The sequence below is a fragment of the Lagopus muta genome, chromosome 20 (assembly GCF_023343835.1).
Source record: "Lagopus muta isolate bLagMut1 chromosome 20, bLagMut1 primary, whole genome shotgun sequence".
Taxonomy (NCBI): domain Eukaryota; kingdom Metazoa; phylum Chordata; class Aves; order Galliformes; family Phasianidae; genus Lagopus; species Lagopus muta.
The window spans coordinates 2547750-2570618 of NC_064452.1; the positions used below are offsets into that span (position 1 = coordinate 2547750).

General features: G+C 41.8%; 2 protein-coding genes and 1 long non-coding RNA gene across 14 annotated transcripts in view; 2 read left to right on the forward strand and 1 right to left on the reverse strand.

The window, feature by feature from the left end:
* Positions 1-90: 90 nt before the first annotated feature.
* TUBD1 (tubulin delta 1) lies at positions 91-7803 on the forward strand. 3 transcript variants are annotated; one of them, XM_048966894.1, is made up of 9 exons: positions 91-408; positions 794-988; positions 1516-1663; positions 2075-2291; positions 2905-3136; positions 3906-4070; positions 4731-4871; positions 5393-5576; positions 6492-7777. In XM_048966894.1, the coding sequence occupies exons 2-9, from the start codon at positions 817-819 to the stop codon at positions 6592-6594; spliced, it is 1362 nt and encodes a 453-aa protein (XP_048822851.1). In that variant the 5' UTR covers positions 91-408; positions 794-816; the 3' UTR covers positions 6595-7777. The 3 variants fall into 3 exon arrangements, with proteins under 3 accessions (XP_048822851.1, XP_048822850.1, XP_048822852.1); XM_048966893.1 differs by lacking the exon at positions 91-408 and adding an exon at positions 462-609 and having other exon boundaries at positions 6492-7776; XM_048966895.1 differs by lacking the exons at positions 91-408; positions 794-988; positions 2075-2291 and having other exon boundaries at positions 1560-1663; positions 6492-7803.
* VMP1 (vacuole membrane protein 1) overlaps positions 4739-22869 on the reverse strand; it is a 67935-nt gene continuing 49804 nt past the window's right edge. For 9 of the 10 annotated variants that reach the window (XM_048966902.1, XM_048966901.1, XM_048966899.1 and 6 more), the window contains 2 exons: positions 18244-18346; positions 16276-17017 (listed from right to left, as the gene is read on the reverse strand). In XM_048966902.1, the coding sequence (XP_048822859.1) occupies positions 16874-17017; positions 18244-18346 (247 nt within the window). In that variant the 3' untranslated portion in view covers positions 16276-16873. Of the gene's footprint in view, positions 4838-7854; positions 7941-15158; positions 17018-18243; positions 18347-22869 lie in introns of those variants that run through there. The other variant, XR_007380736.1, reaches the window with a different exon arrangement.
* Positions 7916-16436, forward strand: LOC125702983 (uncharacterized). Its single transcript, XR_007380737.1, has 2 exons — positions 7916-8007; positions 9782-16436. It is a non-coding gene; the product is annotated as an uncharacterized LOC125702983 (long non-coding RNA).

Sequence of the window (22869 nt, forward strand, 5' to 3'; positions counted from 1 at the left end):
CAAACCCATCCTGCGGCGACCGGGGCCGCATTGAGCATGCGCGGCGAGGGCCTCGTCCGGGCGGCGGGCGTAGAGCTGAAGCTGAGCATGCGCGATACGCGCCCACCTCCCTCGCTCCTGGCATGGAGCTTGCGTAGATGGTGCGGCGAAGCCGTTCGCTTAGTGCGTGCGTATTGCCCTCTGTGAAGCCCCGAAGCCCGCCGCTTGTGCCTGAACTACCCGAAGTTCCCTCTGAGCATGCGCACAGCTGAGGGGGGCTCGCTGAGGCGCGCGGGTGCGCGTGCGCTGCTGATGGTTGAGCGGTTCTGCGAGGTCAGCCCTGAGGAGGGGCTGCGGCGTGGACCCCGCCCCTCCTGAGCCGACATCGACCTGAGGAGAGATCCGGGCGGGAGGGACGGGCGAGGAGAGGTGGGCGTCCCTCCTAAGCTGGGAGGGGAGAGGCGGTGGGGGCGGTCCCAGAACATGGCGGCGGCGGGGAGCGGGCGGGAAATCGGCGGCGCGGAGCTGTGAGGGACGTGCGGCAGCCCGGGGGCGGGAGCGGTCTGCATGCAGAGGATTGCCTCTAAACTGCCATCTGCGTTCTTTGACGTTCGGGCTGGAGTGCTGACGGTCGGTATTTCACCAGAAATAGCCGCTGGTTGTACTGCAGCCTTTCCCTCCTCGCTAGAGGTTGTAAAAAATTACAAAAATGATCAGAATTCTGCTTGTCAGAACCTTTTTAATATGGTGGGTTTTTCTTTTTTTTTTTTTCTTTTTTCCCACCAAAGGCATGATTTTCTTTTTTCTTTTTTAGAGCTAAACACGAGGTGAATTAGAATGTCAATAGTTGCAGTCCAGCTTGGCCAGTGTGGTAACCAAATTGGTCATGAGGTGTTTAACACCATCTGTGCCGATGTCCGTGGCACACACGGGTTGTGTTCCAAGAAGGAGAATGAAGCCTACCACGATGCTTGTACAGAACGGTTTTTCAGCGAGGCAGAGTCTGGAGGTACAGCATCTTGGTGTTTTGTGTCCCACAGAAGGTCTGGTACTGACATCATCCAAGTTCTACCTTCAGTCTGGAAGAACTGTCCCAGCTTTATGCCTTCCTGACATTGCTTACAACTACAGAAGCAAAATCAAAACTGGTAGAATGCCTGAGGCCATGGATCGTGTCTGCCAGTAGTACAGCTGTAAATGGGACATGTATGCATAAACAGTCTTCCCTTCCAAATATCCACATTTCCCATTGTAGGCAGATAATACCATGGAGTAGGGTCTAGACTATTTGAATCTAGTGTTAACAAGCAAATTAAGACATTTCTTTCCCAAAAGATCTGTGTCCCTGTTATTCAGATCTATCTTTAGTACTATCAGTGGTTCTCTTGAAATCCAGGACACTGCTGCATCCTGTTTTCTGTTCTAGTTGGGCTTATGTGGGTGTAAGGAATACAACTTGGGCCATGATGCAAGTCGGTATCTCATATAAACAAGTTGTGATGTTGGCACTTAGTTTTGTTTCTCTTCCCCATACAGTACCTGTTGCCCGGGCTGTGCTTGTTGACATGGAACCTAAAGTAATCAGCCAAACTTTATCGATAGCTGCCCGGTCTGGCCACTGGAAATACGATGATCAGTCGCACTTCTGTCAGAAGCAAGGGTCTGGGAACAACTGGGCAAATGGGTAGGAATCATTTCCAGCTTCGCTAGCGGAACTGTAGGGGATAATAAGCTGTCTATGCTCTCTAGGAGTGATACTGTTGCAGCTGTGTGAGAAACATTGTTTAATGACTTAAGGTAGAGAAACAGTACATACAGCAGCAACGTTTCTACACTGCTTTTTGCAAAATGAAATTGGTATTTACAGGGAAAATGTAATGGCTTAGAATATGTTTAACAATGGGTTAACAATAAGTTCAATTTATAAACAGCTCTTTTGCAAAATAAATGCCACAACTGAGGATTATTTACTACAAGTAGAATGAGTGACACAGTGCCAGGTTATACTGGTAATACAAAGAAAAGTACCCTTTATGAATAGGCTGACCTTACTGCCTTTATATCACCTGCCATTTTTTTTCCCTTTATTCTACAGTTACTCTGTTCACGGGCCTAGAAACAAAGAAGTAATCATGAATCTAGTGCAAAAAGAAGTAGAGAAGTGTGACCGACTCAGTGGATTTTTCACAATAATGAGCATGGCTGGTGGTACAGGTTCTGGCCTAGGAGCATTTGTGACTCAGTGTTTAAGAGATGCTTTTCCAAGCTCGTTTATACTAAACCACGTTATCTGGCCCTATGGCACTGGTGAGGTGAATGTCGTTTTTCCCAGAGATATTTTGCAAGATTATAATTGTGATCACAGAGGAACGGAAACCTAAATAAACTGCTTGCTTTTCATGAGTAAAACAGAGTAGATGCAACTGAAATAAACTAGAAGAGAAACACTTCATTCTTTGAAAGTTCCACATGACACAAAATAATTTGTTTGCCTCGTATTTGGTAGTTTAATGTAGTTTCATTTAAAAGAAAAAATCAAAATTATCATCGATCAAATAAAAAAACTGTGGATATCTCAGGCTTGTAAGAAAACATTTAAAATTTACTTACAAAAGCACTGGGGTATAATGCAGTTTCATGAGAAGCTCTACTAGCTATCTAGAAATCTCCTGTTATGACAGTATCTGAGCATGGTAATCAGTTCCTTCTGAACTGAGATGAGTTAACATGATTTTCATAGGTCTTGCTCCATTTCCATGAAAAAGCTGTGACAGCTCCTGACCTTATTCTGCACTTTGACAAAGATGAATCACTTCCTTAACTACAACTGAGTAAATGACAGTAGCCAGAGGAATATATTAAACTATAGAAAGAGATCAAGTTGTTTGACTCTCATTTGGTGTTTTGTTTTTTTTCTTTTTCCAGGTCATTGTTCAAAACTACAACTCTGTTTTGACTCTGTCACATCTGTATCAGTCATCAGATGCTCTTCTTGTTCATGAAAATGATGTCATCCACAAGATCTGTGCTCAGCTGATGCATATTAAACAGATCTCCTTCAGGGATGTAAATCAAGTCATTGCACATCAACTGGGGAGTGTTTTCCAGCCTGCTCACACAGCAGAAGCTGGCTTACACTACAGCAGAAACCCTTTAGGTATCTAACTGCAATGGAGATACTTAAGGCATTCTTACACATCTTTCTGTAATCATTTCATTTTGGGAATTTAAGTTCTTCAGTCTCTTTTACTCAACTACTTGGATATAACCCAAGGCTTACGATAGTAAAAATAGATAGGGAAGCGAAAGACTAAGTTAGTAATTCAACCCTAATTTTGTAGCAGAGTCAAAAATAGATAACCAGCTTCTCGTTTCCTTCTTTACCAGAAGACTCATGTTCCTCCTTTTTCAAATGACTACCACTCCTGTACTCATTTACCTTTCAGAGGAAATTTCTGCCGGGCACTAATTTTAGACTGAGTTTTAACATTTAACATTAGGTTAGAAGTTTGTACAAACAAAAGGCTAGTTTTGTGTTCAGCTCAGAAAACACACTAACATGCAACTTGGTAGCAGCAAGCAACTGGCTTGCCAAGATGCTGCTTGTAAAATTAAGCTCTCATTTCCCTTTCCACCTCTTCAGAAGCATAGAAGGTCTTTAAGATTCTGAGCCAGACTAAAAGGAGGGCAAGTCTAAATTGTCAAATAAGAGCTGCTAACTTGCCTGTATAAACCTCAGTGGTAGGTTGTAAATCTTTGCATTTTGTCAGATGCGTCTGTATATTTGTTAAATTTAAACTTTACATATTCTGCTTTCTTACCTTCAGTTACTATCTTTGTAAAATCTTCATGCTCTTCTTTTTTAACTAGCCTATGCAGTATTTTGCCAAACATGAGCAGCTGTTATTTCTTTTTTTTTTTTTAAGGAGACTTAATGGAAACTTTAGTTCCACATCCTGAATTCAAGATGTTGGGTCTCCGTAACATACCTCAGATGCCTGAAAACTGCCTTGCATATAGCACGTTCAGTTGGCCTGGACTCCTCAAACATCTGAGGCAAATGCTTATTGCTAATGCTAAAATGGAGGAAGGTAAGAAGCGTTCACTCAACCATCATTCTTTAAGAATACATCTTTACATTGAAATAAAGCTTACTGCTTTGTGGGGCTCACTGATTTCAGTCGCTCCTTTCAGAAGCAAGCTGCTGCCCTCAGACAGCAGGAATTTGTCTCCACATAGCCAGCTGCTTCTGCACTACTCATTCAGCTGCCACTCCTGGCTTGCTCATGTTTTTGCTCCCAGACATCTCAGTTAATTATAACTATTGAAAATATGCAAAACAACAGTTTTTGGTCATGCACTTAATTTACATGATTCATTTGGAACATTCTTTGAATCATTTGTTTTGCTATGCTTTTTCTTGTTATACCTACTAATAAAAATCATATGCTTAGCTTTCCCATATCATTTACATTGAGAATTCAGCAAAGCTTCCACTTATGCAAAGAATGGGCTGGCAGACTGCTAACTATAGAAAAAAGTATCCATTTTTCTGGTAAGATTAGTGACTACCAGGAAAACACTGCTGGCCAAGCTCGGTTTTCCTCTGAGAATTGTGTAATTGCTGCTTAGCAGACATACAGAAACTACAAACCCTAGTATGATCTCAGCTTGGGGCACAGAGTTGGTCTGAATCCGTATTTCATGAAACATTAACTTTGTTTTATAACTTGTTTGCAAAAATCTTGTAGGTATTGATTGGCAAGTACGGCCGCCATGCCCAGGCTCCTCCATCTCCTCCAGTCACTCCACAAAGAAGCTGCTGCATTTCAATACTTCCATTGCCAACCTGGTCATCCTGCGAGGAAAAGATACACACAGTGTAGACTTAGGTGAGAAGGAAGGGCACAACATCTCAGCCATTTGTTTCACATCTCAGCTGTTTTCTTTGCATGAAATTGAAAATAAAACAAGGTCACGTATTTGACTAATAAAGTTAGTATTCCCTCTAGAAAGATTTTAATGTGCAAGGCCATGTGTAATTAGTTAGGACTGTTGTATTTACAGCTAAGGCTTCTATATTACCTGAAGAGTTGTAGGGAAGGACAAAGAGACTGAAGTCTATATATATATACAGTAGAATTCTTAGCAATATTGTCTGAAAATATATTTTGCTGCTTCTGGAATGACAAGCACACCTCATACATGAAGTACTGACAGCAGAGTACATTCCAGGATAGTATAACTGTTTCAAACATTCAGTACACTTGAAGCTGACCAGCAGACTTTTCTCAAGGGCTGAACTGATCCACCGAGCGCTGATTAGGTCAGATGGGACTAATGAGATCAAGATGCAAGTCCTTGTAGCTTTACATTTATCAAAATATCCACGTTTATCTTATTTCTGCTACAGGAAGTTTCCGAGATCCCTCATTATATACATCATGGCTAAATCCTCAGGATGCTTTTAATGAGTGGAAAACCCCAAGAGCATTTAATAAGTATGAAAAGTCTGCTTCTCTGGTTAGCAATAGCCAGTTCCTGCTGAAACCTCTTGACAACGTTGTAGGAAAAGCTTGGAATATGTTTGCTTCCAAGTAAGTGAAAATAATTCTGTTCATTTCCTTTATAGCTGACATTATCTTCAATGGTAGCAAAATCCTTGCAGAGAAAGGTCATTTTCAGCAAAGTAATGGTGAATGAGCTTGAATACTGTTCCCACACTTCAGCAGAAACATTTTTTTTACTTCAAACATGATGGCAGGGTGCTTACCTTGCACAGAACAGTGCATATTTCCTGTGGATTAGCAATACCACATATTCTAGGGCTATCGATTTGGCTCCCTAAACTTAGTGCATTACAGATTGCCCATTCTACAAATAATACATACAAACTCTTTTACTGATCATACAGTTTCTAAATTATATGCAGACATGCTTCACATTCCAGGAAACAAGTTCCTGGCTCAAAAACACAAAGTTCAAAAACACTGAGGGGATAGAAAATGACTGCCTCTTTACTTGGTCACCATGAACCCAAGGTAACTGAGTGTCACAGCAGACACCTGATAAACAGGAATTCGGTGATTAAAAGCCAAAGGAGAAATACTGCATCTACTAGCAGTATTGCTATTTTTATCACCTGCTGCAAAAACAGCAGTGATGGGAAGCAAGCTATCCTGTACACACGGGTTTAGGCTCTGCATCTCAACGTTATAAATCACTTTTCTCATTTAATCATCATAGCTCCTTCTGTTTCCCAGTTGACTGATTTTGTTAGATACAATTCTGTCTCATTAAGCAATATACAAAGTAATAAATGCTATTAGAAATAAGTCATGATTTATCAGTAAGTACGAATTACAAAATGAGTTCAAGAGAGAAAGGTAAAACCTAAGCACCAAAATCCATTTGGATTTGTTACAGCAACCATACAGTCTAATTGAATGTGTCAGATTCTTCACAGATTTCTAACATCTCGTCTGTTTTTGTACTGTGACTTTGACACACAGAGCCTACGTTCACCAGTACACTAAGTTTGGAATTGAAGAGGAGGATTTCTTGGACAGTTTCACAGCTCTGGAACAAGTTATCTCCAGTTACACCAACCTTTGATTTTTGAAATGGTTTCTTCCTGAAAGAACCCAGCACTGGAAGACCTTCCATCAACTATCAAATATATAAATTACTGGACTACAACTATTTGTTAATCTTGTGAGCAAGGCATGTATTAGAATCAAACTGGATGAGAACTGAGTATGCTTATGTGCACAGATATTATTCTTATTTAACAGATATAGTAGCTGTTTTCCAAAACAGCTGATATCTGTTGTAGCTTAATCTTTGAATGTCATTTTCAGAACTTGCATATTTTTAATAAAGAATTTCTATACAGAAGGGCTGCTCTCTAGGCATTCCAGCTTCTCCAGTTCCAATTTTTCATGCTATCACTTTGCCCTGGAATGCTTTAATACTGATAAAAACACACACTATCAGAATTATTAAGCCAAACTCCATTTGGGTATCATTCAAGAGACAACAGTCTGCCACATGGTGCTTTAAAGCGAAGTAAAGCTTAAATTCTACTTCAAGGCTTATAGCTTTGACAAAACACTGGAAGTTCTGAACCATCTGAGAAGAAAGAAAAACACAACAAAACACCTGTGAATGGGGGTCTTCATTTTCTTTGCATCCTGCAGTTATATTAAAGATCACAATGGATTCCAAGTTTTCCATACACTTACAGGGAAAACCACAACTCTTGCTCTTCCTCCTGTGTTAGGAGAGCAAGCAGGTGTTCTTTTTTAAATCTACTTTTTAGTACTTAAAGAGATTTGGGAGGAGAATTGCTGTTAGATTACAGATGGATAACACTGTAATCTTGTCATGTAATTTCAAAATTTAAGAACCAGGCTTTTTATTTTCCTGACAAATGTTACAACGACCACAAGGTGGTGCCACCGTGAAGCTGCAGCCTGCAAACACAGCAGCCAGGTACAGGAGCAAAAGTGACCAAAAACCACTCAGATTAAAAAAAAAAAAAAAATCAGATCAATCTCAAGGACTTTTCCTATGAGAAGTGGGCAAGTATTACAGTTACAGTTTAAGCCTCAGAGCTATTTCACTCCAGGCCACTGAGCTTTTAACTAAAAGATGAGCAAGCATGCAGAACAGTAAATATGTTAAGGACATTTGCAACTTGGCCTGCATAGAAGTCTTGCCCTGTTAGAAATTCTAATCTAGATTTTAAATCTGCAGTGACTTAACACAGCAGTAGATGCAGAAATGCTCTTGTAATTCTGCTGGGCTTCAGTTAGAGGCCAGCAGACACTGTATATTACTCTTATCTCTACTTTCTTTCCTAGTTTCATTTACCTCTTCATTTTTGTTCAGGTCAGGAACAGAAGCGCTAAAATCCATCCAGGAACAGCTGTTCTCAAAGTAGCTCAGGAGCACGAGATCTGGAAAGGCAAACAAATCTGACACGATCCAAGCAACTGCACAACTGACTCTGGAGAAAGTCTTGTGGTAAGTTCACAATTGCTCAAATACAGAAGCAGCAACAGCTGGCCACTGCCATGGCTGTAGTTTCAATGCATGCCACAATGGGTTCTGATACATTTCGTGAGAGTTTAAAGATAAGCAGTGTTAATCTCTAATGCCTTCCGAAAAAAAAAATAATACAGGACGGAAGACAAAGAAAGCAAGTGGGGTAAATGCACTCAATTGACTTTTCATATTAAAAGATGCTTGATGTGTATGACAACACATTTTGACACTGTTCATACAGACCACAGCGCACAATCCAACAACTCAGCTCATTTTGCCTTCTCTTTTCACTCAGCTGCTTTAATTCCGGTTTTAGGAATTCCTCCTCAAAGGGAAGACATAATAATCATGGTTCAACTATTCAGATATACTTCATTTAAAACCACATATAGTTTTCATAGGCAATTATTTGTGATTATTTAATATTTTTTTCACTAAATTACTTCCTGTCAGCTCAGAGATAAGGGACTGTTACGATCAAAAGGGATTTTCTAGTGTTCTGTTTTTGTCAATGGAACTATTAAGCTGGGTGGGTATTCTCATGCAATAAACTGGAGGAAAGATTGCACAAAACACCAAGAGAACCAGCTCGGGCAGTTCAAGTTTGCAAATAGCAAAGGGTCACGAAAGCAAGCAGAACAGCAAGGTTCTCCTTCTTCCCTCCTTCAAAAGGCACAGGATACTTAACAAAGGTAGAAATCATTTTTCCTAGTGTTAGCTATAGATACTGTTGTCAGACTAAGGATTTCTTCCAGTGTCAGAGATGAAAACAGGTAACTCCATTTCTGAAAAACAGTGACTGAGTCCCAGGGATGGATATTCTTCCTCCTTGTGACGCTGTGTTACAAAAGAGCTTTTAAACAGCTAGGACAGGTAAGTCCTCTCAGCAACAAGGAGAGAGCTACAGGCTATTGTACTGCTACATAAGTAACTTGCAGAAATACCACTGCATTATGTCTGTGTATTTACAATTCCAAGCATGAAGCAAATGCAGCAGCACTTATTGCAGCCACAATGACAGAACCATTCACCCGTCCCTTACAGCTGCATCTGTTCTTTAATGGAGTATGTCACTTCCAGTTAACAAAGGAGCATATTTGGGTTTAAGTTTAATGGCTTAGCTATGCCACAAAATTCATTGCTGCTTAACAAGATGCCAGTCAAGTTTTGAATTTTGACAATGCAGATTTCTCGAAGCTACAAAAATTGGAGGTAAAAACAGAACTGTAACTGTTGCATTAGTTCTTATGATCACCTTGATTTCACTGGAGGCTGACAGGAATTATTTCTGGCTTCTCCAGGTCTCTTCCTGCCAGCGTTTTTTGCAGCTGACCTCAGTTTTGAGACTCTCACCCTTTCCCAAACTAAGCCTTCATTTTTTTTTTAATCTGTGGCTGAATTCCTCTATTTTTTCCCCAGGATGTGGAGAGCACAGGGTCAAGTGGCAGGAAGTGAATAACTATTCTCAAATTTACATCATCTCAAATTATATTAGAAAGTGGAGAATTCTTTCTTTATTATTGTTTTATGGAGAAAATTAGTTTTGTAAACAAGAGCCTGAGCCTGGCAGAGGGCCGTTACTTCATTAGCAGCTGAAATAAGCAAGGTAGATCAAAGGCAATCCCAAGGCAATGGTGAACTGAGGGATGGCAGCACCAGTGGCCCTCACCCCACTGCTTTTAGCAAAATACCCACAGGAAGTCCATGAGCCAAGGAACAATGCATCAAATCTCACTATTGTTTGTTGTCACAGACAGGTGCAGGTCCCCTGGAAGTTGATTCAAGGACTAACTATAGCAGAAATACTGAGTGAACAGGATAAGTTTATTTGGTCACCAGAAAATACAGGGCCTAAGTTACAAGTACTTTAAAGACAGTGACTGGCCTGTGACAGGGCACTGATGCAATTTATTTGGACTTGCTTGTAAAGTAAGACTTCATAGCAGTAAAAAAAGAATATGAACAATGAAAACAACATGGAGATAGCAGCAAGAACAGTTCTAGATTAAGGGCAAAAACCAGAATTCTGCCAATATGGAAAAAGGAAGTTGTGTGCGAATTAGCAGCTGGTGCACGACTGGGAAACGTTAGGGTGAAAAAGGTATTGAATGATTCATTCATTTCCTTTGGCATTTGTTAATAAATTCAGTTTAAGTGCTATGAAATGACAACCCAAACATCCTAAAGGAAGTACTCTCGGATGTCAAAGCGCACTTTAAGGAAGCCTGAGATTTGCCGGACACTGCTTTAAAAGCTGAACAACAGCCACCAGGAATGTGATTCATGGATCTGCTGTATTACGAAAAGCTACAAAAAGAGCAGTGCTGCTGCTATTTCTCTACTGCTTTCAAGTGCACCCCAGCCACACCTTTACCAGTGTAGCAAATTCCAGTGTAAGCTTCTTCCTCAAGCCAGCAGCACGGCTTGGACACTCTGACAGCCTTTAACCCGCCTGGATGCAGAGCTGATAATCCCAAATTTTAACTGCAGAGCCTTTCCGGTTTTTTCACTCAAACTGGATGTTCACAATGGCCCCTTCTGAGCACACATTGTATGAATCCTCTCCCTCCAGACAGCCACTTCCCCTCTGTCCGGGTGGGTAATGAGTCACCCACCTCCGTGAATCAGCAGAACATGCTTAACCCCTTCCCAGAAGCACCAACAGCTGCACATTGGGTGGTGTTTCAAACAAATGTTATTGCCAATGATACAGAGCAAGTTGGAAAAGTCTGGAGATGGCTAGGTGTAAGAGATTAGTAAGGCCATATTGTTCCATCAGATAGAAAAATAAGAAAAATGAGGACTTTCTCTTGGCCAAAACTCCTCTCAGTATTTCCTGTTTCAGCTTCAGGAAGCCGTGAGCTCCCTTCACTAATTATATATGATGAGAAACAAATGCCATCATAAACAGTATACGTGCACTTCAATGAGTGCGTTCTCCAGACACCATTATTGTACCTATTTGGTTTGGCATACGGAATAATATTTGTTCAAAGGCTCACATGAGTACACTTCAGTTGCCTGAGAATGGTGTAACTGTGGTCAGATGACATGATTCAGTTTGAGCCTTTGCCCAGCAAGCTCCTATATGTAACAGATCAGTGACTGGAGCACATGAGCAGCACACCACCCAAGGAGCCAAATGGAAAGCAGCCTCATCCCACACTCTGAAGGTGTAATGAAACACTGACTCCGTAATCCTTGGTTGGCAAGGGCAGCAGTAGAGTCATTGTGGCAGCCTCAGTCAGAACAGTGAGAGCTGGGCAACAATTCAGAGCTGCCACTCAACTCCAAACAATACTGGGTTCACTATGAACTCCCATATAAGAGTGCTGTGGGATGGCTGTTTCTACCATTTGCAAAGAGTACACTGGGACATTTATTTCCTCCTCACCCCACATGGAGCAGCTCCTACATGACTGAGTCACCAGGTCTGCAGATGTATACGTGCAGCTGTTTGATGCTGTAAATCACGTCCCTCCCTGCAAGAACTTAACTCAGCTTTTCACATCATTTTCCTCTGTAAGACTGTCTCCAAACTCAGTTTTTTCACTGTGGAGTATTATTGTGTAAAAAAAAATAGACGTGAACCAAATGCGTACTGCGATAAAGTAGCTTATTTTTCATCAACAAAGGAAACCTGAAATCACACATCTATGTGGGATCCCACTCAAACTGCAGAAAACTCCATTCAAGAGCCAAACCTCAGCTTGTACAGAGAGCACTGAGCATGACGGGCAGTTGGGACTGCAGGAACTGAGCAAAGAGCCATCAGCTACCAGGAGTGAACATCAGTCTGCCATCAACACCAGCACCTTCATTACTCAATCAGAATGACCAGCTCTCTGTCACAGCTGAACCCTACTGCCAAAGGACAGCACAGGAGATTTCCAACTTAAAGACATAGGGAGTTCACAATCTCCTGGATCTGAGATATCTTTCAGATATTCTCCATCTCTGCAATTCTCCATTACAGCAAAGAACAGGGAAATGACACACACTACCAATGCCGTGGGGAAACAAAATGCTTTAAATCACTTGGGGAGACAGAATCAGACCTGTGGGGCTCCTCTGTCACTTGTACATTAAAAAAAAAAAAAAAAAAGTAGATTATGCCTTAAACTGCTGGTATTAAGGACAGAGTATCAGAGTATCACTCAAGCAGAAGCACAGAAGTCACCCATCTGTACTTCTTCCACAGACTGAACAGAAGTTTCTGGGGCCATAAGGAGGCGGGTGTGTAGCGGAGCAGTTATCAGAGCAGGAACAACACACAAAGCTCACAAGCCCTATCTTTTGCCTTTCACCAGGAAGTATCAGTTCATTTCCTTATTGCCAATTGCCTGGGCATCACATTTCAGCTTCTTGGGAAACCAGAACAATTAAGGGAGGAGCAACTCCCCCGAAACTCGGGAGGTGCTGCACACTTACATATCCGTATCTGAACAGCTTAAATAAGGTTTAGAGAGAGGCGACCTTTGATTTAATGCTCATGTAGTCAATGCTCTGAATCATTCCTTAAGTGAACAGTAATAAAAACCCCTCCAGCAAATTAAAGAGCAATGTGAAAGGCAAACTAAAACAAAGCATAACCTCCTTAACAGGTTTGTGTGTGTTTTTCAAACAATTGAACATCACCGACAGTGAATATGCAGAACAACTTCAGAGCCCAACAGCCTGAACCCAGCACAGAGCTGCCAGCTGCATTTTTGACCAAAATAGCATCCCTGGTGTGTGCCCAAAGCCCATCAAAGACTGCTTGGCCTTTCCTGTCTGCTTTCAGTTGGAAGGGCAGATGGTTTCCTGGACATCTGATGACCATTTCTACATTTGAGCTCCTGTTACTGGCCCAGGTTGTGACACCTCTCCTGCTCACACTGTGACCAAACAGCTGCCTCTTGGGAACGCTGAGTGCGTGCAGCCACCAAGTCAAACAGAGGAAGAAATGTGAGGCTGCAGCTCTGTCCTCAATGGCACATGAGAACTTCAAAAGTCACAGCAGGATCAGGAGGTTCCTGCATAATCCCTTTTAAAATGAGTTTGCAAGGGCATAGGCAAATATCTCCCCTCTATCTGATTCAGGAGGCACTGGGGTGTTCCACACAGAGAGCAAGAACTTCGCTGTTTCCTGGAGAAGTTCCAGCAACAAAGTCTCCCCTGGACCAAACCCCCACTCCCCCCCTCACGCTGCACTCGGCGCTGCAGTCCCATGATCCCATTGGTAGGGGAAGCACTTACTGTTGGGAGGTTTTTTCCTTCTCCTGCTCCAAGAAATAAAAAACACAAGCTTGCAAAAAACCCCTCAGAACTCACAATCCCAGATGAGCCATCTCCATTACCTCCATGACTGCTGATGGTATTTTTTAACCATGTGTTCCAAAGACAACTGCTAGTATTTTTACCTCTAGGACCACCCCCAGCCACCACTTATTTTTACACCTTCAATACACTTTGCCCATTACCATTTGTGTTTGTGCTTGATAACCATGTAATGATCCACAGCGTTCTTGTTTGCAATTAGTGCTGCTTGGAGTGCAGAGGAAGCTGGTTCTAACGAAATAAATAACGAAACCCCAAAACACAGCAGAGAGAAAGACTGAGGAACAGCACTGAGCCCCTCAAGTATCAGTGATGGGTGCCTGCCAGCACAAGCAGCAGCAGGGCAAGCTCAGCTTGCTGCAGTACTGGGAATCACTGGGATGGAGGTAGGGAACTGCAGATGGAGCAGTTCCTGTTTGCTGTGATGGAGCAGAGTGGGACTGGTGATTCCATTTAGCATGGAGAAGTGGGGCCTTTTCAACTTATCCATCAGATAGAGCATGGTGAAGCTACTGAGGCTGTTGCTTTTTGCAAACAGAGCTCACTTTGGGCCTAACCCACATCAAACTCCATGATTGACTGCTTCCAGTGCACAGCTGAAAGTATTCCTGACAAAACTGTGGGCTAAGGCAGCAAAATGCGTCCCGATGAGATGTGAAAGGCTCTGGACCTTTCTCTGTAGCCACAAAATACACTGCAAACACAACTTCTATCTTCACACTCATCAGAGAGCACAAAAATGGGATAACAAATTTCAAAGTGTAACCAAATTCAATACACAAAAAAAAGAAAACAATCCAGCTGGAATAAACATGAGGAATCTGTTATTTATTTAAGCAAACATAGCACTCTCCATTTTCACAACCTTACCTTGTATTAACTTTTAGCAAACTTTGCTATGTCCCATTGCTGAAAAGGTAGGAGGAAGGAGAATGAGCAGTTGTCTGTTAAATACTTTCAGAAAGAATCAAAACAACGGCACAACTCATCTGAGTGGTCATGTACAACGTGACATGAAGCACTGTATGCTTATACTTCTCACTTTTCAGTGTGCAAACAGACTGAAATAAAAGGGGGGAAGCTGGGCAAAGAGGCATCATTACAAGGAGACTGCTAGGGCATTCAGAAAGTTATCATTTATTGGCTCAAGGGGCTTCTTCCATCCCTTTTTAATTATTAATACAATCTCAAGATGCCCTCAAGATGGCATAAATTTCAGTGACTCCTACGAAAGGCCTTAAGACACTACTGGAACTGCAAAGTGAACAACAGCATCCTATGAACAAATGGCAAATTTGAGGGAAAAAACAATGGCACAGAAGCAAGAAAGGTTGCAAACAGCTGTTTCACTAACCCAAAAATGCTGAAGAAAAATGAAACAAACAGCCATGAGCTGCTGACCCGAGTTATTACAATGTGCAAAATTAAACTTTTAGCAGACTGAAAAAAGCAAAGTACAAAAAAGAGCTTATTTTTTATTAGTATTTTGTGAATGTGTATTGCATTAGAACAAGTTCTTTGCTATTTAATTGTCAAAGAGCTTATTTAGACCCAAAAGAGAAAAAGCCATTAGGGCCAAGAATTCAGAGGAACTATGCACCTCTTAAAACTCATCAGAGGCAAATGAAGGGCCTTATTGCTTTTAATGGCCTCATGCTGCCTCCCCTCCTGTTGCTTTTAACTACCTCTCAGCACCCAGGGCTCAAATATTTAAATGTAACACGTTAAGAAAAGTCCATATTTAAAGCCTCCCCGTTCACTCAATAATGTTTGAAGTCATACACGAAGCATACAAGATAAACGTTACAAACCTGACACACAACCGAGATGGAGCTTTAAGAGATGCTTCGGATGCAGCTTGCCACACTGCATGGCTGGTGTGCTCATTTCCATCACAACTGAAAAACATTTATATGCCACTGATGTTCAATGAAAACAGCTGGAGATGGATGAGGGAACGGTCAGATGAGAGATACCAAAATGTCAGACAGCCTACCGACTGTTGTTGCCATGAGATCCAACAGTCAACATCAGTCTGATAAGCTATCCGACAGGATGGTACAGCCATGGGGATGTCACGACGGCTGGCAACACAGGAGGACATTCATGCAGGATTGAACAAAATCCTGATTCTCACACCTTGCTCATGATCTGCCCTAACCTAACGCAGGCATGAATATACAACCCAAACAAGAGCAAAATCAAGCCTGCCTCGTGCTTGTGTGCCACCTGTTGATAATGCTAACTGAAAGTCAAATTAATTCCTAATCCCCCCTAGGCTAAAAATCAAAAACAACAGTTCTAAAATCACAGGAGTAGTAATACATATACAGCAGCAGTGGTGTGGCTGTCTGTTTTCAAAAGAGGGAAGAGATCTGTTCTAATATGGATTACGTTCACATACATTAAAATCAGAACACTGACTTAAAGCAATATTTTATAAGCGTCTGAATTTTCAAGCCCGAGTGTGAGGTTCTCTATGGCTCCACATACAATTGCTGGGTTTGACACCAATTCTCTGTGCTAATCTGGAATCTTTATACTTCCCCCTTCTCTTCTCCTTCACAGCTCATGATGTTGTGATCAGTGGCAAACATCAACCAAGAATTCATGCTAACAATCATAGCTAAACTCGCCTATTTTAAGCAGTGAGCCACACTTCACTCAGTGATACACCTTCTACTTTGTTCTGATAAGAAGTTCTTAAGAAAAAGGGAAAAAAGAATCAAGGGTGCTTTCAGCACCATTTGTGCAGGAAGGATGAGTAAAGCATGCAACCCATGGGCTTAAGGCTTAATAAAGACGAAACTCAGCATACAAAAGGGGAAGGGAAAAGAAACAGCTTAAAAAGACTGACACAAGAAATTCTGGAATGATCAAAGATGACTTTATAAAGTTTTATCTTAACTTCATTCTAAATATACAGAATAAAAAAATGTCAGCTTCAGCATTTTGACATCAATCATCTCTGCTAACATCGTGACGATTAAAGGGCGGCTTTTCCAACCAAGAGCACGTGCAATGCAATGGGACACCGGAGAATTCAAATGGAATAACCTTACCACGAGGGACATGCAACAGTTTTTATCCAATTTGTATTCATTTATATACATCTTGATGGTCTTGAAAGTTAAGGTAAAAAAGCAAAAGAGCCGCCCTTCAAAATAAAGGTTACCCTTAGGTCAGTCTGAAATGAAATCAGGAAATACTAAACCATTGGTTTTGGAAGTAAATTCGGATGGACAACATCTGTGTTAAGCACAGTTTAACATCACCTTGTCCATGCCATATGATACAGCTCAGACGTATAAAGCCTTCATACCTTACCTTAACACCAACATGTTTGTCAGTGAAACGTCTGTTCTAATAGCCAGATTATTTTCAAAATAAAATAAAAACCTGCCTTAGTTCAAAGTTGATGTTAAAAAGTTTTCCCCCATTTTGAATAATGCTGAATTTTAAACGTATGGAAAGAAGCGTCACTTTTTGTGTCTGCTAAAGCCCATTCCCAGTCCTTTTTCCAAGCTCATTTGGTTTTCTCTTCGGAGTACATCTTCTGTTGCAGCCTTTTGGCATAGCTTTGGGCCATGGAGTTGATTATGGATAAGATAAAATAACAAACCATGACAATCACCAATTTTTCAAACATCCACGACAGCCAGTTTTCACCCTGAAGAAGACAAAGACAAAACAGAACAAGGAGGAAAACGGAGATTAGTGGACAGCACAAAGGCAGTTCTCTCCATTTTATAAGTGAAAGGGAAAAACCTGAACATCTCTTTAGAATTCATCTATCAAATTGAAAACAGGAACCAAGCTATCTGTACAGCTGAGTTTGGTCCCTGGAAAGACAAGGCACTGGGGACTGCCACCCACACTGCAGGGCAGACAACGAACCCTTGCTTTCTCACCCTGTGCTGATGAAGTGATGCATTATTCCCAGCGTTGGCTGGTCTCTGCTAACAGTTCAGAGAGTTTGGAATTAACAAATTAACCCCTGACTGCCAGTTGTCTTGTTCATTGCAAACAAAACAATAAGGCCACTGGTTAACAATGTTTTTCCTAAACTGTGCATCTTCCCATCAATATCAGATTCTTCTTCGTCTCAATGTTCACACGATGACATCCGCGGTCCCACTCCGTTTCCCTACTGCTCCTCACTGCTGTTTTTTGTCAAAGGAGGGCAGCACTGCACTGCACAACAGTCACATCAATGCAAATGAGAGGTATCTCAACATCTACTTATCCCAGACTGATTCTCCCTAATTGAACCTCTTTCTATTAAGAAATGGGTCAGAAAATATTTATAAGAGCTCTAATTACCACTGATCAGTTAATTAGATTAACGGGCTTGGGTGAGTGGAGCTCGTGTTGAAGTTACAAACTTGCTCCATCGCCACTAAAAATTGTTGGTTTTTTACACTGCTTTGTATGAAAGGATTCTTCTGCCCCTTTGTCCCAACACCAAACACTGCATCTTTCTTCTCCCTTTTGGACACTGATCCCCGGGGGTTCTGTTTCTCTCACTGGCCATTAAGTGACAGAACCCACTGCCCTCCCAAGCACTGGTGCTGACACAGTTTACCATCACTCCTCGTGTAAGCATGACTTCTTTCTGCTTCGATTTCTCCTTCAAAATAGACATGCTAACAGAGAGGCAAGATGAGCCATCGGCCTTATTTTATTGTTTCCTATGTTATTTAGGAGGTTTGCAGCCAGTTGCATACAAATTTTTTGTTACTGTTAATTCCCAGGTTGCTTTTTAAATTAATATTCAGCTAATTCCTGAGCCACTGCAAAACCCTTCACAAAGAATAAAAAGTTAAACCTGCAAAGCTGACCCAGGGAGAAGGCAGATAGAGGAAAAGTTCATGGGGGAGGCAGAGAGGCTCTTACCTGCGGCACACCGGCGTCGTGTTTGTGGTGGAGTTTTATCCTCTGAGCTTCCAAATATTCTTGAAATGGCTTCTGAAGAGAAGGACCTATACTTGGAATAGCACTGATGCAATATTTTTTCCCAGGGAACAAGACAAAATAGAGGAGGAAAAAAAAAAACAGAAAAAAAGCCATACATATTAAAAAAAAAAACAAAAACAAACAACAAAACTTACCACCTTGACCCAAATAGAACAAAGTTCCAACTGAGCTACAGCTCAGAAGTGCTTTGCTGCTTGGGAAAGCAGATAAGCACAAAATAAAGTGTATTTTATCTTTAATCTGATACTTCTGGAAGGGACATGTTTCCCCAGAGCTTCAAAGTGTTTAAAAAGAAAAATATTTCAGAGCGAATCAGTGATAATACACTGTTGGTAACACAGAAAGAAGCAGTGAGCAAAGTTTCCTTAAAGCCTGGGAGAGGGCAGCCAGGGCTGTGCGCTGATGTGGTGCTGAGAATGAAATGAATGACTTCTCAGAAGTCCCACATTTATCACCAGCAGTTCCTGTAAGAACTGGTTTGAACCGATTAATAAGGAAATGACTTGTGCTTGTGTCATCCCTCAGTTAAAAAAGAAACTGCTCGCCCTATGACTTGCCCCTATCTCCTCAAAGGAGACGGCCCCTTTCTCAAACTAAGTCCTTATTAGGACAATCTGTGCGTCATCCTTATCCAGAAAGAATGCATTAGCAAATTCTGCAGGCTCCTCCCATCGGTCAGTGATTAACAAAGGAACAAAGAGAGAACTATGAACCCTGTTCTGAATCATTTCATGCTTTATGGCAGATGACTCGCACAAAAACTGCAATATGTTACTGAACACCTTGTTCCTACATTCACGTTATAAAGGTTGACAAGAGGTTTTCGGAGCTGCGAACGCCCTCCCAAAGCACAAAGGTGCTAATGCGGCACAGAGCGGCCACCGACTTCCATCCTGCTAACACACAGCCCATCCACATCCAGCACTGATCATTTTCCTGTAGATCTGAACACCACTCTATGAAGAAACAGGACTGGGGAGCTAAAGAAACTGTTGTCACACTTTAAAAAAAAAAAAGCTTAAGCGTTACACAGCAGAAATTACCACCAGCAGCAACTGGTGTAGTGGAGCCAGGCACAACCTGAGCCATGCGTGGACACCAACACTGCTAATAGCAGCTTAAGGTGGGAGATTTCCCACTGCTGCCAAACATCAGCTTATTATTATTATTTTTTTAATTATTAAAGAAATCAATATGGTCTTCTACATTACAAAAGTCACCTGCGATTCAGTGCTACGGTTCTGAGTCTTTACACCACCACTTCAGGGAGAAGTCAGTAACATCTGCTTCACCGAGCCACACGCAGACAGGGCTAAAAACCATCATCTCCTCTCTGAATTACACGCTGGGGGGATCCAGACCCCTGCAGTCATTTCCCCCAGCCTCCCATGTTAACACAGTGTTTGCTTTTCCACGTTAAATCCCAATCCCTAAGTAAGAGCTTTCTAATCTTTAAAAACTATGAAAAAGCACAAAGTGAAGCAACAAAACAACTCGCTCTCCCCACTCTATTCCCTCCACTTGCCAACAGGACAAATTGTTTTTTAAACACATTTATCTGAAGAAGATTCTGTCCTCCATGATTCACCGTACGCCGATACCAAAGGGTGAGCAAACGTTGTGCCCGGCCTGGTACATTTTCAGCCAAAAAAAAAAAAGGATTGAAACTAAAGCACATCGAGGACACATCCTGCATTAGAGCATGTCGACATCTACAAACGGTTCCCAGCTTTTCGGAACCCACCCTTCAGAATCTGACTGTGTCTGTGGTGCAATGTTCTCGGAATGACTCGCTGATCGCTACGAGTTACCGCTGGAAAGAGCAGTTATGCTTCAGGTTTCTTTCCTTTTGCAAATGGAAGCCCAGGAAAGATCCTGAAAGGTAATACTTTATTTCTAAAATTTTGCATGAATATGAAGAGTATGAGAGCTGTGAGAGATGAATGAGTAACAGAAGTTATTCAAATTCTCCATTATTTTGTTTTTGGAAGCTGAACCAAGTCGGTGCCAAATTAGTGTTAGACAACAGAACTAAATCATAAAACTAAGTTAGATGGCTCGGAGGGATTCTGTGCATTGCCACCATTTCAATTTTTTACCCACTAAAAGTACTCAGCATTTTCTCTTTTGTGGGCATGAATAACAGTGAAGGGTGTGACATTGGTTCTATCAGAGTTATTTCGAAGAACTGTAAAATCCTGAACATAAGGACCTTTGTTTCTTTGCACATTCAATCAGCTTTAATACTACCAAAAAAAAAAAAGAAAAAAAAAAGGCAAAAAAAACCCCGCATAGATTTAAAAGAACAAATATAATGAAGCAGAATGGCACTAGAAAACCAACTTTCACTGCCGCCCCAGTACTAGAAATAAGATTTGAACTCCCATCCCAGTGACTTAGTTTTGGTTATTTGCACTCTTTCAATAAAATTCTGTGACTTACTGATTCATCATCTACAATTCAAAGGGCAGCAATTGCTTTAAAATGAATTTACTTATTTCTTTTTAGAAAAGACCCCTCGTTTTCATTTTAAATACTAAGAAATGAGAGGTGCCCCTCACAAAGACAGCGAAGCTCAACTCCCATCAAAGAGGGAGGGAGGGGACTTTGGTACAGTTTTCGGTATTAGACTGAAGGCAGATGCAGGCACAAATGCCAAAGGAACAGATTCACATTAGAATTCTGCACCACTTAGCAAAGACCTTAAGGTACATCTTCAAAAGCTGCCGAATGGTCAGAAGGCCCATGGAACCACAGGCGCTGACACATCTGACTGGAAGGAAGATGCTGCGAGATAACCCTGCCTGCAATACCACCTACAAGGAATTCCTTGCATTTCCCTGTGAGAACGGAGCTTGTCTTTCAAATAAAGAATAGGAGAGGACAAGAAAATAAAAGAACCGAAATGCACAGCAGAATTGATCCTTACTCTGCAGTCTCTATATGCCAAAAATAAGAAAACACTGACAAAAAAAGAAGTAACCAACCCCTGTCCCTCCTTAAGAGCTAAAAACGTAGTGCATGTGAACTGCTGGAGGACTACAAAGATAAAGTCACTCCCTAGAAATCGTTTGCTGAGCAACAACCTGATTTCCCCAGCTGCTCTCCACCGTTTGTTAAATTCGTGGTTAATTAGTCCTAAAACTTCCATTCCAGTAACAGCAAAGCTCTGCTTATTACAGCCCACTCTGCAATGTATTCATCTGCTTTTAAATGTAAAAGAACGACCATCGATATTTGAACCTCAAGGGCACATCAGTAGGTGTGGAGGGTGGGAAAGGTTTTCAGGGAACTTATTTTTGTTACAGAGCCTTTTGAACTACAGGTGGGAGCTTTGCAAATGCAGATGGCACAAGCACCAAACCAAGAGGATAAAACATTCTCCCTATGCTAGCTTAACCCTAACCATTACCTTCTTCAGGACTTCAGTCAACTCTGTATTACTAATATTAAGAATACTTTCTAATCATTTAATCACAATATTTGCACTTTTGAAAGACATATTTTCCTCCTGAAGTGATTTTAAAGAGTGTGGGTTACTCTCGAGTTGCTGATTTCACAACCCATACCTCCAGAGTTCAGGCACACACGGACCATTCTGAGCTGTGCTTAATGCTGCAGGATAGTTCTGTACCAAAGCTGTGATTGTTAATCCCGTGCTAACATTTCACAGATAACCACGGGTCTACAACTCAGGATACAAATGGTTAAGCAGCTGATTAAGCAGTTCTTAAACTCCATTTACTGTGATGGAAATTAAAAATGTAAATAATGACTTCAGCGGCATTCAGTTCTGAAATCCTTACTCTATTCAGCAGCAACTGGAATCGGTCCCTCTATAGCTGGAAGGGAAATCAGAGAGATAAAAACTGAAGCCGTGGCAAACAAAGCGTCGAGTTCCCAGGATGAAACCCCAAAGCCTGCTTGGAAAGGTGATGCAGCACTGAGTCACAGCCCCATTTGGTGGATCGTCTCTCAGATCCACAGCTTCATTTGGAAAACCCCTTTAACTCAAGGCAGAGACGGATGTTCCCAGACCCTTTGGCTGCCAGGAGTGCACCGTCCTTGTCTGAGCCCGGAGACACAATATGGTGACACATTTTGCTCAGATTCAGCTATCTGGGCTCATCCCACAATGGAAAAACATCCTTTTAGGAAATGCCAGCGCTACAACTCAAAATGAAGACAACAGAAAACCCAGCTAACAGGGAAATTTCATTGTGTGCTCGATCAGCATGAGGTGCACGCACTGGTATCTCATCCTGCTGTTGGAGCAGCGTGGTCCTGGGGCCAGAGATATCTCCTGCTACAAAGACGTGGCACTGGAGAATGCAGTGAGCTGAAGGAGCGGTATGCTGGGACACAGCAGCCCCCTCCAGTACTCCCAACCTTCTTTAAAAGATGCACTGACCTTAAATCAGGCACTCTTCTGACAGCTGGGCCAGAGGACTGGCCAGAGGCCTTCACCTGCTGAGCAATTACACAAAACTTCCTGAACCCAATACACCCAGCACCCATTCCTCCCACACTGAGTGTCTCTGTTGG

Bases quoted from the DNA above. Each gene is read 5' to 3' on its own strand.
- TUBD1 (XM_048966894.1), top strand. From the start codon at position 817: ATGTCAATAGTTGCAGTCCAGCTTGGCCAGTGTGGTAACCAAATTGGT. The intron at 1,664-2,074 runs GTAGGAATCATT...TTTATTCTACAG, and splicing joins GGGAACAACTGGGCAAATGG to TTACTCTGTTCACGGGCCTA. The intron at 4,071-4,730 runs GTAAGAAGCGTT...AAAATCTTGTAG, and splicing joins TAATGCTAAAATGGAGGAAG to GTATTGATTGGCAAGTACGG.